Consider the following 14892-nt stretch of genomic DNA (forward strand, 5'->3'; position numbering starts at 1 on the left):
GAATCGGAAGCAGGCTCCAGGCTCTGGGCCATCATCAGCCCAGAGCCCGACGCGGGGCTCGAACTCACGGACCGTGAGATCGTGACCTGAGCTGAAGTCGGACGCTTAACCGACTGAGCCACCCAGGCGCCCCAACTTCCTTGCTTCTTAAATCCGCCATCTCCTCTCTGCCTCCGGAGACTTGTAGATTCGCAGTGTTTGGCCACTGATGGGTGATTACAAATCTGTTATGTCCCAAGGCATGGATTACATGCAATACTGGGCTCCACCATCAACGATGTCTCTCTCGTTCCGATGACCCTGACAAACCACTGTCAGCATCATTGTAGATGGAAGTTGTCAGGTGCTTATGATAAAAACAAGTTGCAAAGGCCAAATCTACCTTGGCCAAGGTAGCCGTGCAGCTTTTCACGTATCAATGTAGCCGTGAGGATGTCTTTATTGGTATGACCAAATGTCCAGTGTACAGATGATCTTGGTGTTGGAATGGTCAGGGCTTCGACCTTGGAGCCAGCTGGGGACTTACGGGTGAACACAGCCTAAAGCATAAGGTGAGTAGACCGGTGGGGAAGATAGGAGCACGTGCTCATTCTCCCGCTCTTTGCACAGGTGTCCTCATAGACTTAGGGCCGGGCACGAAGCTGGGTGAGTTCGTGTAGCAGCTGTGAAAGTCCCAGTGCTTGGGCTCTACACATTCCAGATGTTGCCACGCTTGCCTTGAGCTCCGGTTTAACAGCAGCAGAACCACGAGAAATGTTTTCTCTAGGGTCGATTCCCCAGATAGCCTGGCTGCGATTCATAGGCTGCAGACAACTGGGAACGCAGCATCCCTCCCAGTTGACTTTAACTTGGACTAATAGCCTCTCAGAATAAGCATCCCGGGGAGCGGATGGACTGACATCAAAGTCTTCAATGTCTTTTCCAAGTTTGATCACAGCGGCCATTTTAACACAAGGTCTGCATAGGTTTTAAAAGCTTGAACTGAGCTCAGCGGGTCACCGGCAGAATTCCTGCCCCTCCCCCGACCCCCCAGAGACAGCAAAGAGATGTGTGGATGGCTTCTGTGTGACGCCACCGAGGAGGAGCTGAGTGCCGTTGAACGGGGGCAACACCTACCCACGGTGCCCTGCACCATAACCCGTGTTCACCTTACGCAGGCTATTGAAGAGAAGCTGGAGGATTCCCTGTTTATTATAAAAAATAGATTTTTTTATTATGAAACGTAAATCTATGAGCTGGCTGCAGAAGACAGGTAGAACGTCTCCATGTTTTCAAAAGGCTATCTGGCAGCAGGCAGCCTTAAATCTTAGAATGATTAAGCTGACAGTGATTCAAAAGCTCACGCAGTGCACAGAATTCTGCATGGTGAAGCCCTCACCTCCGCAACAGTTTTACAGACCAGGAATCTGAAGTGCAGAAAGGTTTGGGAAGGATTTATGGAGTTTGCGTCGTTAGGAAGAACAGAAACGTAAGTCCCAGTTTCTTGACAGTCAATCCTGCACTTGATTCCAACTGTCCTTTATCCAGATGATGGTGTCTGACTGTCTCTGGAAACCTGTGGAAGGCATCACGGTTTTTCCCCGAGAGGGAGTTAACTAATTTCCAATGAGCGCAGACTTTGGGGTAACCGTTCCCAGTGGGCACATTCTCCCCCCGCCCCTCCCCTTTCACTATATTCAGGGCCACCTGGAAACTCTGGCTCTGGGCTGGGGGATGAGAAGCCATCCCTGCTTCCCCGTCTCTCTCTTTCTTTGCACAGCTGTGCAGTTCAGTGAGCTGAACTGCACCGCTCTGAGTGCACTGTTCATTCTGCCACGACCAACCTCTGTTGTAAATCTTCCTCCCCGAACACGTGACGATGCACTTCTTGACTATATATCCCGGGAGCAGAGTGTCAGAGCGCTGAGCTGAGCCCCGCGCAGAGGAAGCACGCTCTTGGGCTTGGCCACTTAGCAACTCCGGACTTTGGAAGAAATTTGCCAGCCTTCGGTAAGTTAGCAATGCAACTTTGTTTCAGAAACATTTGAGACAAGGATGTTTCTGGCAACCAGCAGATGAAGTTTTCCTTTCCTCTTTGTTGTAAGGAAACTTGGGTTTGAATTAAAAATAGGTTTGGGTCTGAGAAGGAAAATGTAAGCTAGCTTTTTTCTTTCTTTTTCTTTCTTTCTTTCTTTCTTTCTTTCTTTCTTTCTTTCTTTCTTTCGCTCAGTTTGACAAAGCTTCCCAGTGATTCAAATGTTATTTATTTTCCTCTATGCCCCCTCGTCTTATACTTTTTCCTTTTGCTTTTCAAAAAAAAAAAAGGCAATGCTTTTGACATGCTCACTTTAGGAAATGCAATTATGAGGACATGTATACACTACAAAAAGAAAACCCCTGGTCACGTTTCTCCCTATCTTCCCCCTCCACTCTGACCTTTCATTGCTAACGTCTGCCAACTAGTTTGTGGGACCTCTTACCGCCACTGCCCGGTGCAGTTACAGGCTTTTACGACGTTGCGATCCCACAAACCTTATGCTCACCCCCCCTCCCTGCACCGTGGACCCGTGGGAGAGTTCTAACCTGCAGGTTTCTCCCCAGACCCTGGTTGAGTGGTGCTTCAATACTGAGATGGAGCCTCTGAACAGCACGCACCCCAGCACCGCAGCCCCCAGCGGCCACCTTGTGTCCCACGTGCCGGGCAGCGGGAGCAGCAACGGCAACGAGTACTTCTACATTCTGGTCGTCATGTCCTTCTACGGCATCTTCTTGATCGGAATCATGCTGGGCTATATGAAATCTAAGAGGCGGGAGAAGAAGTCCAGCCTGCTGCTGCTGTACAAGGATGAGGAGAGGCTCTGGGGGGAGGCCATGAAGCCGCTGCCCATGGTGTCGGGCCTGAGGTCGGTGCAGGTGCCCATGATGCTAAACATGCTGCAGGAGAGTGTGGCGCCCGCCCTGTCTTGTACCCTCTGCTCCATGGAAGGCGACAGCGTGAGCTCCGAGTCCTCCACACCGGACGTGCACCTCACCATCCAGGAGGAGGGGGCGGACGATGAGCTGGGGGAGACCTCGGAGACGCTCCTCAACGAAAGCAGCGAAGGCTCCTCGGAGAACATCCATCAGAATTCCTAGCACCCCCGGGGCCCCCCATCAGCCAGCACTCTCAGAGAGGGGACGGACACTTTCCGTGTCTGGTTTCACTTTTGCAGTGCATGCCGCTGCCACTTTAAAGAGACCTTGGGCAAGCCCCTGAATGGGGGGCCAAGGCTCAGCCTGAGGGAGCAGCCAGTTGTCCACGCCGCCGCCGAGCCTGCGGTGTAGACCTGCCACGGAAAAGCCCTGAAGACGTGCAGTGTGTACGCTGACTTTGGGGCCTGGGGGCTGGGGTTCCGGTTCAGAATTCGGCAGGTGGCCGTGCTTGCCCTTGTTTCCGCGCTGGATGTCCTGGGCAACTAACTCCTACGGCGTCTGCCCCCCTCCCAGGGCTGCCCAACGCCCAGGACACGCTGAGGGACTAGTTTTGATCTGCTAATTTGCCTAGAGCTTTGTTCTAGATCTGATTGGCTGTAAGTACCTCTCCTGTGTCCCTGTAGTGGGGTACAGCACTTATTTTGGAGGTCTTTTAGGTTAGAGGGGGGATGTCTGAAGGAAGACTTTTGTTTGATAGCAGAAAGCTGGAGAGCGAAACCTGGCTCATTTGCATACTGTAAGAAAAAAGAAAAAGCAACCTTTAAGCCTGATAACCTTGGCTGGGATTATAAAATGTAATCTGCTACTTTGACCCTTTGTCTAACCTATGACCTTGAACTCTGACCTCAGACCATCCGGCCTCGCATGCTGGTGGGACATTTTCTTGGTTGCAAAGGCTTCCCCAGAATCTAACCTGCACTCTGAATAGCCATGCAGGGGACTCTTCTGGATCTTTCCAGAAGGGGTGATGGTGGGGTTGAACGAGGCCAAGCCGTTAGCTCTGCTGCTGCTTTTTTCCCAGCCTCGTTTTCGGAGCTGGGAGTCGACGTAACATGGGCCTCCACCGTGTGGCGTTTTGTCTCGGCCCCGAGACCTAGAAGGGCATAGTCAGGCGGAGGTCGCACAAAGCAGGGGTCCGGGTTCTGTTTTCTGATCCCGAGCCCGGACGCTGATCTGCTGTGTGGTCCTGGGCTTGTCATCAAGAGGCTCACTGCCTTCATGAGGCTCCTGAATTGAGATCCCCAGGGGGCCGGGAGGATGTCTTTGGATGTTAAGACTCTGTGGTAAATCCTGTATGGCCTGGTGTGAGGAAGCTTGGACAAAATATTTCCCACTCGGCCAGTCAGCCTGAGAATGGATCTGTTATTTAAAGGAGCAGTTGGAGACCCAGAACGCACGTAACTGGGAAATCCAGGGCGCATCACCCCCCCCCCCCCCCCCCCCCCCCCCCCCCCCCGTTCAGGCTGTCGTTTTTCCCAGGAGTGAACCAGGGAGGCACATACCACATTCTACTCTGCAAAGTTCTCTGGGTAGCAGAATGTTAATACTTCAGCCAAGAGACGAGAAATCTAAAAGCAAACGCTCAGGAATGCTTGCTAATGTCTCCGTGTGTTCCTGCGGTCAGTAGCTTTGTAGCAGAGCCGTTCGGCCCTTGAAGGCAAGCAGGAAGAGAAACACACCAAAAGGTCAAATTTAATTCTAGTAAAACCAAAAAAAAAGAAAAAAAGAAAAAGATTTTTTTTTTTTTTTTTTAAAGACATACTCTCCCTTGATTGGAGATAGCAATAACCACTGTTCCCATGGAAGGGTTAACAGTGGAGAAACTGGTTTATCAGTTTGCCTTAACACAGTGCTAGAGGAAATTTATGTTTGGGGGGGGGGGCGGGAAGGGCCCGCCGTTCACTTTAAAATTGCGAGTGTGGATTTACTCCAAGGGGGCTGTTTAAGGTGAAAGAAGCCAAGTTAAGTTTGGCTCCTTGCCTGGAATCACTTGAATTCTGAAACTTCACTGCGACGGACTTGTGCATGGTCACATTTTCCATTGCTTAATCCTGAAGTTTGGTGCAAGTCTATCTGCGCCTATTAAAAAAGTGATGTATATACTTCCTTCTTATTCTATTAAGTTGTATAAAATTGTCTTCTGTATTTAACAGTTTGTAATTTTCACACTATTTTTTAATTTAAATAAAACACATTTTCCCTGCGAAATTATGGGTTCTGTCTTGGATTCTTCACTATAATTCCTAGTTTCAGGACCTGCCAGCCATTTCCCAAGCCGTCTCTGGATCCGGATCATCTTCAGAATCAGACTCACACGAAGTTGTATCTTATTTCTGCCTGAATCATGGAGTGAGCGGGGCTGGGCTTCCCCATCCTTTGATATGCTTTGCAGTGAATAAAACAAAACAAAACAAAAGTGTAGATGGGTGCTGCATCCACCTCTCATTTTAAATTTGGGGGCTGTGGGACCCTTGAATTTGAACACGCCTGTGACATGGCAATTGCTGTAAAGATGTTACTCCAAATTTGGTCGCCGGAAAACATTGGATTTGCATGTTGGCTACTCAAATATTATCCACAAGTGGCCACGGCAGCACAGACGAAAGGGCAGTGAGTTGCAGCACACGCGGCAACATAGGCTTAGGGGCAAAGCGAAGCGCCCACGCGGTGGGTCGGCCTTGGCGCTCCTTCCGGTCCCAGGCACTTGACTGTCTAGCTCCTCCCACTTGGTGTTGATTTCGCGCCAGCGCACGGGCGGAGGCCCGGCCAGGGGCCAGGATGCTGCGATCTCTCCTTTATGATGCTGTTTCCACAGTCGGAAGTCCTAAAGAAAAATGACCAAAACCGGTGACCCATTTTGAGACAAGCAGATGGTAGAGAGGGGCCTTACTTTTATGTTTCTCTGTTTCCTGTGAGTTTAGCTTTTCTGTTTCAAGTAAATGTTTCCATTAGGTTCACAAATAACTGTCTCCCTAAAGTATTTATCTGGCAAAAGGACAGCCTGGATTCTTCCCAAAGCGCATCAAGGATCTCAAGTCACCAGTTGGTATTTTGACAACATAACATGAGAACATTATCTGAAAAGAAAGCCTTTCAATTAATCCTGGCTTCATGTCATTCTTGGTGAAGAAAGAGTTAAGATTTTTTTTTCCTTTTTAACCAGGGGCGGAAGAAGAGGGAATTCTAAACTCTAATTGTCCTAAAAATATGAAGAGTACACTATGTCGTTTTAATGGAATATTTGTTTTCTTTAAAAAAAAAAAAAAAGAAGAAGAACTTCTAAGCAAAACCTAAGGCCCAAGGGGTTTAGTCTGTGTGGATTTACTCATGCATGTGAAAAACTGAGAAGAGAATTTGGCCCTATGCACCTAGGATATTAGAAACATATTTTAAAGCACTGAAATGTTAGGGATGAGTTCTAACTTCATGCTGTTCTAATTACACCTTTGTACGTCAAAGTCAGGCAGGGATGCTGCAGAGAAAAAGTTTTCTTTCACGGACAGAATCATGGGATCAAAACTACCGGGAAAGGCTGAAATCGGGCCAGGGAAAGAGTGCTCTTGGCTTGTGATTCTGGTTGGAAAGTAGACCCCATCGTACATGTGAGATCCACAACTGGAGGGTTTTGTGTTCAGGCAGGCACTTCCGGGGTTCAGCTGAGGAAGAGTCAGTTACCATCCTGTAAAACGTCACTCTGATCATAGACGCTGTGGAACAGACAGAACAGTGAGCTTACAACGCAGTTGCCCCACATCTAGGCATCCTGTTGGAGAAAATCAACCGGAGTGTCATGGCTTTATGGGACAGGAGGCAGAGTCTAGGGCTGGAGGGAGATAGGTCAGCTCGTTGACCAGGCTGGCCGCTCAAGCAGGGGCTGGACCGCAGGCAGGCGGGGTGTGAAGGGGGCTACAGTAGAGGCTCAGTCTTGTTATGTCTGGCTTTCTAGCCTAATTCCGTGGCTCTGTTGCTCCGCGGCTGTGCGGAAAGCACCCCACCTCTCTGACCTGCCGTCCCTCTCTTCCACCACGAGGAGGACATACTGCCCTTTCCCTTTGGGGGCGCGGGGGGGCGGTGGTGAAAAATACCAAGTGCTGTATGAAACTGAAGGAAAAGCCACTCCCGGCTTCTACTTTTTAAATTGTGTCCTGGATGCACATCTGCAGATAAAGTCACTGAACTGTCTCTTTTGTGCACGGTTTCCTCAGGAGACTGCAATGGTCAGGAAAAGGATACGACTTGCCAAAGAAGAAGGGTCATAAGAGAAAAAAGCTACTGTTTGGTTTTGCCTTTCTCCATTTCTGAAATGTTTCTTCCCACACAGGAAGGAACAGTTTGGGATGTGAGCTGTTACCATGGAGATAACCAGCCAAGGTCACTTGTTTGAAGGAGGAGCCCGTGGCCCCATGGCACTGGATCATTAGAGCAACTTTAGGAAGTTGGGATTTGGTCCTTGACACAGGCAACGAAGAGCTTCAAGCCACAGTAGCCTCCATTCATGGCGTGGAGGAGGGGAGGCAGGGACAACATTGTCCTTTTGTCCTGCACAACCTTTTCTTCCTTCTCTTTGCTCCTTTCCTGCCCCCTTCACCATAGGGCTGAAATTTTGTTCTCCCAGCTCTAGGGATTTCTTTTCTTAACTTGTATTTTCTTGCTAAGGAACGTAAAGAATTCGTTACATCGGGGCACTTGGGTGTCTGGGTCAGTTGAGCCCCCGACTTCGGCTCAGGTCATGATCTCGCGGTTTGTGAGTTTGAGCCCCGCATCGGGCTCTGCGCTGACAGCTTGGGGCCTGGAGTCTGCTTCGGATTCTGGGTCTCCCCCCCTCTGCCCCTCCCCCTTTTGCACTCTGTCTCTGTCTCTCCAAAATAAATAAACATTAAAAAAATTTTTTTTAATTAAAAAAAAAAAAAAGAATTCTTCACATCAATAGCCATACCCTTTTCTGTCTTTACTGGTTTTCCACCCCCTGTTCAAAGATGGTGAATGGCGTTTTCTCTGTTGTCTTCGTCTGTTCCAGCTGCTATAACAAAATATCATAGACTGGGTGGCTTATAGACAACAGAAATGTATTTCTCATAGTTCTGGAGGCTGGCGGTCTGTGATCAGGCTTCCAGTGTGATCGGATTCTGGTGACAATCCCCTTCTGGTGTGTGGATGGCTGACTTCTTGTATCCTCACAGGACAGAAAAAGAGGAAGCTAACTCTCTGGCTTCTTCTTTTGAGGGTACTAACCTCATTCATGAGGACCCCACCCTCATGACTGAATCACCTCCCCAAAGCCCCACCTCCTAATACCGTCATATGGGGGGGGTAGATTTCCACATGTGGCACACAAATATTCAGTCCGCAGCATCTCTTTTCCCAGCCTCCCTCCTTTTCCTCTCTTGCTACCCACCATTCCATAAAAGGAATGAAAACGACAAAAAGGAAGGAGAAACCACGATGCATAATACTTACGAAGCACGTATTACATGTCAAGCACACGTGTCACCCAGTGCTTTGAGCGCCTACTACTCCGTTCTGGGCACGTCACCAGGTGCTGGGAAAACACAACATCTGCTTAGGCACCAAAGTGGTCAGAGTCTTCCCAGAGATGATTTCCGATAAAAAGAACGCTGTTTCTGGTTAACTTATAACATTAGTGGAATCTTCCTGTGTGCAGGGCTCTCTGGATGTGAGAATACATAGTTTATGTCTTTGAAACATTTGAGGACACTGTGGTGTACTTAAAAGGACAGAACGTATTGTTTACTCAGTATTTGCCTTGTTCTGTGATAGGTGCTTTCCCTTTGATTATCTTACTTGATCCTCTCAAGCAAACTCTGAACTAGATCTCCGCTGCTGTTAATGTAGGTATGAAAGTCGAGGCTCGGAGAAGGTAATTGCTGGCCAGTGTAATAATGGATCAGGATTCCAATCCAGGTCATTTGATATAAATCTGCGATTCTTCAAACCAGCAGGAAGCAGAGAGCATGAGGCTTGGAATCCAGCACCATCCCAGACATTAGGCAGCTTTGCGACATTATATTTGTTGCCCAGCCTCTCTGGGTTTCCTCCTCCGTAAAAGGAAGATAGTAACATCTTCTCTATTGACCTCGAAACACTGTCAGAACTGAGTGCATGTGAAGCAACTGGAAAAATAACAAGTCTTTGTCTTCGATGGGGAGCTGTGTGTAGATGTTACTAGCACGCACCAACATCCAGCTCTTCTCTCCTTCTGAGAACGTGGAAAATTTCCACTTCTCAACCCCTTCTCGGGCCCTTCCTCTTCTAACAGCAGGTCAAGGATATGACTCATTCTGGTCAATGTAAACTGAGTGAAAGTGATGTATGTCACATGTCAGCAGAGTCAGTGAAAAGCCCAGGTATGATTCTCTAGTTCCTTCCTTGAAACTAGTGAGACCATATGTTCCAGGTGGTATAAATAATAGTTGGAGCATGAATCAGCCTGGAAGAGTAATTCGTGGAAGGCAATTGCTCTGGAGAGTTGCCCAAACCTGCAGCTGACTTTGTGTGAGGTAGTAATTATACAAGCCATGGGAGGGGCGTCTGGGTGGCTCAGTCGGTTGAGTGTCTGACTCTTGATTTTGGCTCAGGTCATGATCTCGCGGTTCATGAGATCGAGTCCTGCATCAGGCTCTGTGCTGACAGCGTGGAGCCTGCTTGGGATACTCCCTCTCTCTCTCCCCGTCCCCTGCTCACACTCACTCTCTCTCTCTCAAGATTAATAAATAAATACTTAAAAAAGTCATATAAGCTATGTCAAGTATGAAGAAGTTGGTTTTTTTTTTTTCCATTGCAGCAAAACCTCGCCCATCAGATGAATGCAGGGCACGATGACATTAGAGAGATACAGAATGTTGGAAGTTTCCTTCTACACCATCTACCCAACCCTTCTGTTTAAGGGTGAGGAAATTAAGGCCCACAGTGGTTAACTGACTTGTTCAAAGTCTTCGAGGGAGACAGGATCGGAGCTGGGATCACAACTCAGCTTTCCTAACATTTGGTTCAGGATCCCCATGGTGGGTACAGTCATGGAGGGCTCTGCCGTGGCTTAGCGAAAACAAAAGACCTGGAAGGACTTCTCATCGTGACCTTCCCTGCTCTGAGTCACTGGTGCTCCATTTGCTGGCCCCACAAACCTTGCCAGGAAGTAGCTTCTTTTTTCTCGGCCAAACCCCGGTAGTTACTTCTCTTTGCGGGGGGATGGATCTGAGCTGGCAAAAGTAAACACATTCCCCCAAAGCAGTGTAATGTGACATCACTGGAAACTTTAATAAAGGCGAAGAAGCTATAAATAGGAGGAGGGAAATATTCAAGCAGGATTCAATGTATTGTCCTGTGCGCAGCTTACTGGCTTTGGCCGTTAGTTAGTTAGTTTGTTTTGCATGTTTCAGCCTAGCTCCAGCACCAGAGTGGGTCTCGGACAGCACCTTCCCCCCGCCAGTCCCCCACTGCTGTCCCCAGTGCAGCATGCTCCCAGCACTGACGCTCCTAGGTTCCAGGCGAGGACCTTTGTGGGTAAATGCTGGAGGTTCTGTTCTAGGCTGGGGCTCCAGATGATGAAGAAACCAACACCGATTATCATTTTTATATTCTGAGCCCTGACATGGAAGGAACGCTTTCTCTCTCCTCTTGTTTTCCCTTTTTCACTTAGAACTTCTGCCCAAGAACTGGACATCGTGCTTGAATAGAGAGATTTTGTTTCTTTTTCAAAGTTTTCTCCTTTTTGTTTTCTCTTTACACGGTCCTCATGTCTCAGCTACAGAAGCTATGCCCTTTCCCGTGGGATCATAAACCTCACGAAGGTCAGAACTATGTATTATCATTTTTGTAGTTAGTACCTAGTTTGGGCCAGAATCCCTCAGGACAGTCTCTCATCATGTTCTTGTCTTCTTCTTCTTTTCTTTTTCTTTCTTTCTTTTTTTCTTCTTTCTTTCTTTCTTTCTTTCTTTCTTTCTTTCCTTTCTTTCTTTTCTTTCTTTCTTTCTTTCTTCCCTTTCTTTCTTTCTTCTCTTTCTTTCTTTGTTTCTTTCTTTCTTTCCTTCTTTCATATTTTCTCTTTGGGTGATCTCATTCATGCTCAAATCTTCAATTATTATGTAAATAATTATAACAAACACCTATCTAGTGCTTACTATATGCCAGGCACTGTTCTCATGATATTTAATTCTTATGGCAAATTAAAAGATAGAGGTTTTAAAGCCATTTTAAAAATGAGGAAAGGGAGGCACAGAGAAGTTAAGAACATTGAGAGGTTCTCAGAGCTAGTTATAGTTAGCAGGAGAGGTTGAGCTATCTTTCTATCTCTAAGTCCTTCAGATCTAGCCTAGATCTTTCTCTTGAGTACCAATGCCTGTGGCTGTCTCCATCCAATATCCCATAAGCATTTCAAATTCCTGAGGTCAAAACCCAAACACATGATCCTTCCTCAAAAATCTGTCTCCTAACATACTTTATAGGTTTCATAGGTAGAACCCTAGCTTTTCTACCTTACTTTAGGTCACCAGTCACTCTCTGAGATCTCTTTCCGTTAACATGGTCAGTATTTATCCAAAAGAGTGTTTCTTTAATTGGGAAAACACTGAAGGCCAGAGAAAAAGAAAAGATCACATGATCAGAGCTGCACTTACACAAATTAAAAATATTAATATTTAGGATGGAGCCTGCTAGGCACTGGTTGTACAATGATAAAGACTCAGTTTTTGTCATCATGATTACGATGTCATCATTACGATTTTTCCCATCCTATAAGATAAACTGAAGAAAATAGAAGAGGGAGGTAAAGAAAACAGGATTCCTGGTGGCAGGAGAGAAGTGTCTGGACTGGGCCAATGGCGGGTACAGTGGAGACACAGAAGCTGGAAACTCTGAGGACTTGAAATGGACAAGGTCTTGCACCTAGCTGACAGTTGGAAAATGAAGAAGAGAGTGGGGTGGAGAATGACTCCAAGGTTTTGAATCTGCGTAACTGAGAGGCTGGAAGTGCAAATAATAAAAACGGGTAGTAAGTCCCGGAAAAGATTTACTGCATTGTGCATTTTGAGTTGGAGTTGTTGACATGATATCCAGAAAGCATTTGGAAGGTCAGTATGGGAACTTTTGAGAGAAGCCGGGGCTAGAGACTTGGGAGGTTTGGGAGCCATGCACATGCATCCATGGGCTTGAAACCTTGAGCATGACTGAAGTAGCCAAGGATGCATGGAAATAGAGAGAAGGGCAAAGAGCATTCCTTCAGGGACCAGCACTTCTTGGGGTTGGAAGAGGAAAGGCAGAAAGAGTGGGAGCAGTCCAAGAAGCAAAATCAGGATGGCAGAATGCCCAGCAACCAAGCCAGCAGAGGTTTTCCAGAAAGAGAAGAAGGTCAACCATGGAGAGATGGAGAGGCAGAAGCTTCCTTTTGACGACGTGTAGATTATTCATATCTATAAAATGCAGAATTTGGGTTTTTTTTGTTTATTTATTTATTTTTGAGAGCGGGGAGGGGCAGAGAGAGAGGGAGAGGGAGAATCCCAAGCAGGCTCCGTGCCGCCAGCACAGAGCCCAACGCGGGGTTGAACCTCACGAACTGCGAGGTCACGACTTCAGGCGAAATCTCAAGACGCTGAACTGACTGAGTCACCCAGGCACGCACTCCCCAACCCGTTTTGAAGTTTACTTGTTAAAATGCGGAATTTGTACAATGGTGGGGTTGGAGATACCACAGGTGTAAACAGGTTGATGCACGTTGAGAAATAGGTCACTGTCATGGTAAACCAGCTCTTCCAGGAAGTTTGGCTGTGAACAGCGATGTGACCAATTCAAGAAGCTGGAGCGACACAACTTAGTGTGATTGCCATCTGCTTTCACTTCCTTTGGTAGTATGGGCTGACTGAGTTTCTTTCTAGGCGTGTCTCTGTAGGGGCTGACCTTTTCTCAGCTTCATAATGAATCTCCATTAAAGACACCCGTGGAAGGTACTAAGCCAGCCTGAGGAGGTTGCCTGGAGATGTGCTACAACGGTTGATTCAGGGAAGGAGAAGTAACACGGCTTTCTCTTTCCCGCTGCAGAGAGCAGAGTACAAATATTTTGCTGTCACATCTCTGCCTTTCTGTGATTTTTTTCTTCAGGTTATAGGAAGAAGCACCAAAAATTGTAGGATGATCTTTTAACGAGAATTGCCCCGACTTTTGTATGCCTCCATAGTGATTTTTATTCAGGGACTCAATTTCCCTAGATGCTTGAAATTGATGGGTTGTATAATTTTACCCAATGACACTTTTTTATATAGAAAGTGTCATCATTAGGTAAAGATGTTATTGTATCTGATTATATTTAATTTCTGGGTGTTGAGAAAATGGTTAAGGTATATTTTATGTATATTGCTAGTGATCAAATTCCCTTTAAGAAATCAGGTTTGTGGATAAGTGACGGACAATGAAAAAAATCTTTTCTGGTGGAGAGTGGGGAGTGCTCTAAGATTCATGGTCACCTCATGGGCCTCCACCATGATAAAAAGCAACACTAAAACTAACTAGCTTCATGGAGCACCTGGGTGGCTCAGTTGGGTAACCATTTGATTTCAACTCAGGTCATGACCTTGCAGTCCGTGAGTTCGAGCCCCCCCATAGGCTCTGTGCTGACAGCTCAGAGCCTGGAGCCTGTTTCGGATTCTGTGTCTTTCTCTCTCTCTGCCCCTCCCCCACTCATGCTCTGTCTCTCTCTCTCACAAAAATAAACATTAAAAAAAAAAACTAGCTTGAAATCCTCTTTGTCTTTCTTGATCTAGGAGGAGGCATACAACATCCTGAAAAATCACACACAAACAATATGGTCATCTTCAACATAGACAGGAGGACAACTTTAGGCTTCCCAGCAGTAGATGTTATAGACCAGAGAAACAATGCTGCACCAAGATTCACAAAGTCAAGCTATTTTGACCCTCTCTTTGGCATTTAACGAATGGTCTTAGTTTGTGGCAATAACGATTTAGCATTTGGACTTGGGCAGCTTAAAATTAGCCACACATCAGAAGGCTAAAGACATACCACAATATGTCAATTAAAAAGATCGAACGGAATTTTGGTCTTCAGATAAATCAAACGATACTACTAAAACAAAGACAAAAATCAGGGAAAAATCTACAAGTAGCGTGTGAATGGCAAATGTTTGTATTTTACTGTGGGAATCCATATTTTCACTAGGAAGTGGGATCTGATTTTATTTCAGGGATTAGGTTCTAAAATCAGAGTGTAAGACATAATTATCCTCGACAGTTCTCTAATTGCTCTGAAAATGTAAACTTCTGTGATTTCTCGGAGTGTTTTGGTCATGGCCTCCACATCTCTGGGGAGTATAGTCTAAGGGTAACTTTGAATAGTTGCACCCCCCTTCTCTCTATCTCTTTCACACACACACACACACACACACACACACACACCCACGCACGCACCCTTGAATTTCCAGAAATGTAGTGTGACTATTTTGGACTTTGCTATAAAACAGGTGAGTTATTTCTCTATGTTGTGACTGTTTTCTGCCCTAAAAACAATCCATATTGCACTTCTATGTAGCCTTCTATGGTCCCCAAGTAAGAGCTACTCTTTACCAGCCATTGTCTTGATTATAGATCTGACAATGCATTACTGAGGAGGAAAATAAAATTGCTTCTTGAGGCATACCCTCAAAAGTCAACCAGAGATCATAGAGTTTAGGGTTTATAGTTTTAATGGTTGTTTCTTTTGCTTCTTAAACCATCTGTGTCGTAGGTCAATTAACATTTCCTGAATGCTCATTATGTGCCTCTGCTTTCGTTCAGTTAGTAATCTCATTCAGTCCTTCAGTGGCTCTGTGACATTCATCTTGTATGTGAGAGATCAAGGCTCTATGAAGTGTCCAAAGTCGAATTACCAGACAGGAGCATAGCTAGGATTTGAACTCCTATCGATCGAGTGCAAACA

General features: G+C 46.4%; 1 protein-coding gene across 1 annotated transcript; it reads left to right on the forward strand.

Annotated features, from left to right (window-relative positions):
• The first annotated feature begins 1910 nt into the window (after nucleotides 1–1910).
• KCNE4 (potassium voltage-gated channel subfamily E regulatory subunit 4) lies at nucleotides 1911–4383 on the forward strand. Its single transcript, XM_007086190.3, has 2 exons — nucleotides 1911–1989; nucleotides 2581–4383. Exon 2 carries the CDS (start codon nucleotides 2611–2613, stop codon nucleotides 3112–3114), a length of 504 nt encoding a protein of 167 aa, XP_007086252.1. The 5' UTR covers nucleotides 1911–1989; nucleotides 2581–2610; the 3' UTR covers nucleotides 3115–4383.
• Nucleotides 4384–14892: the final 10509 nt, after the last annotated feature.

Source organism: Panthera tigris, chromosome C1, assembly GCF_018350195.1.
Source record: "Panthera tigris isolate Pti1 chromosome C1, P.tigris_Pti1_mat1.1, whole genome shotgun sequence".
Classification (NCBI taxonomy): domain Eukaryota; kingdom Metazoa; phylum Chordata; class Mammalia; order Carnivora; family Felidae; genus Panthera; species Panthera tigris.

Bases quoted from the DNA above. Each gene is read 5' to 3' on its own strand.
- KCNE4 (XM_007086190.3), top strand. From the start codon at position 2,611: ATGGAGCCTCTGAACAGCACGCACCCCAGCACCGCAGCCCCCAGCGGC.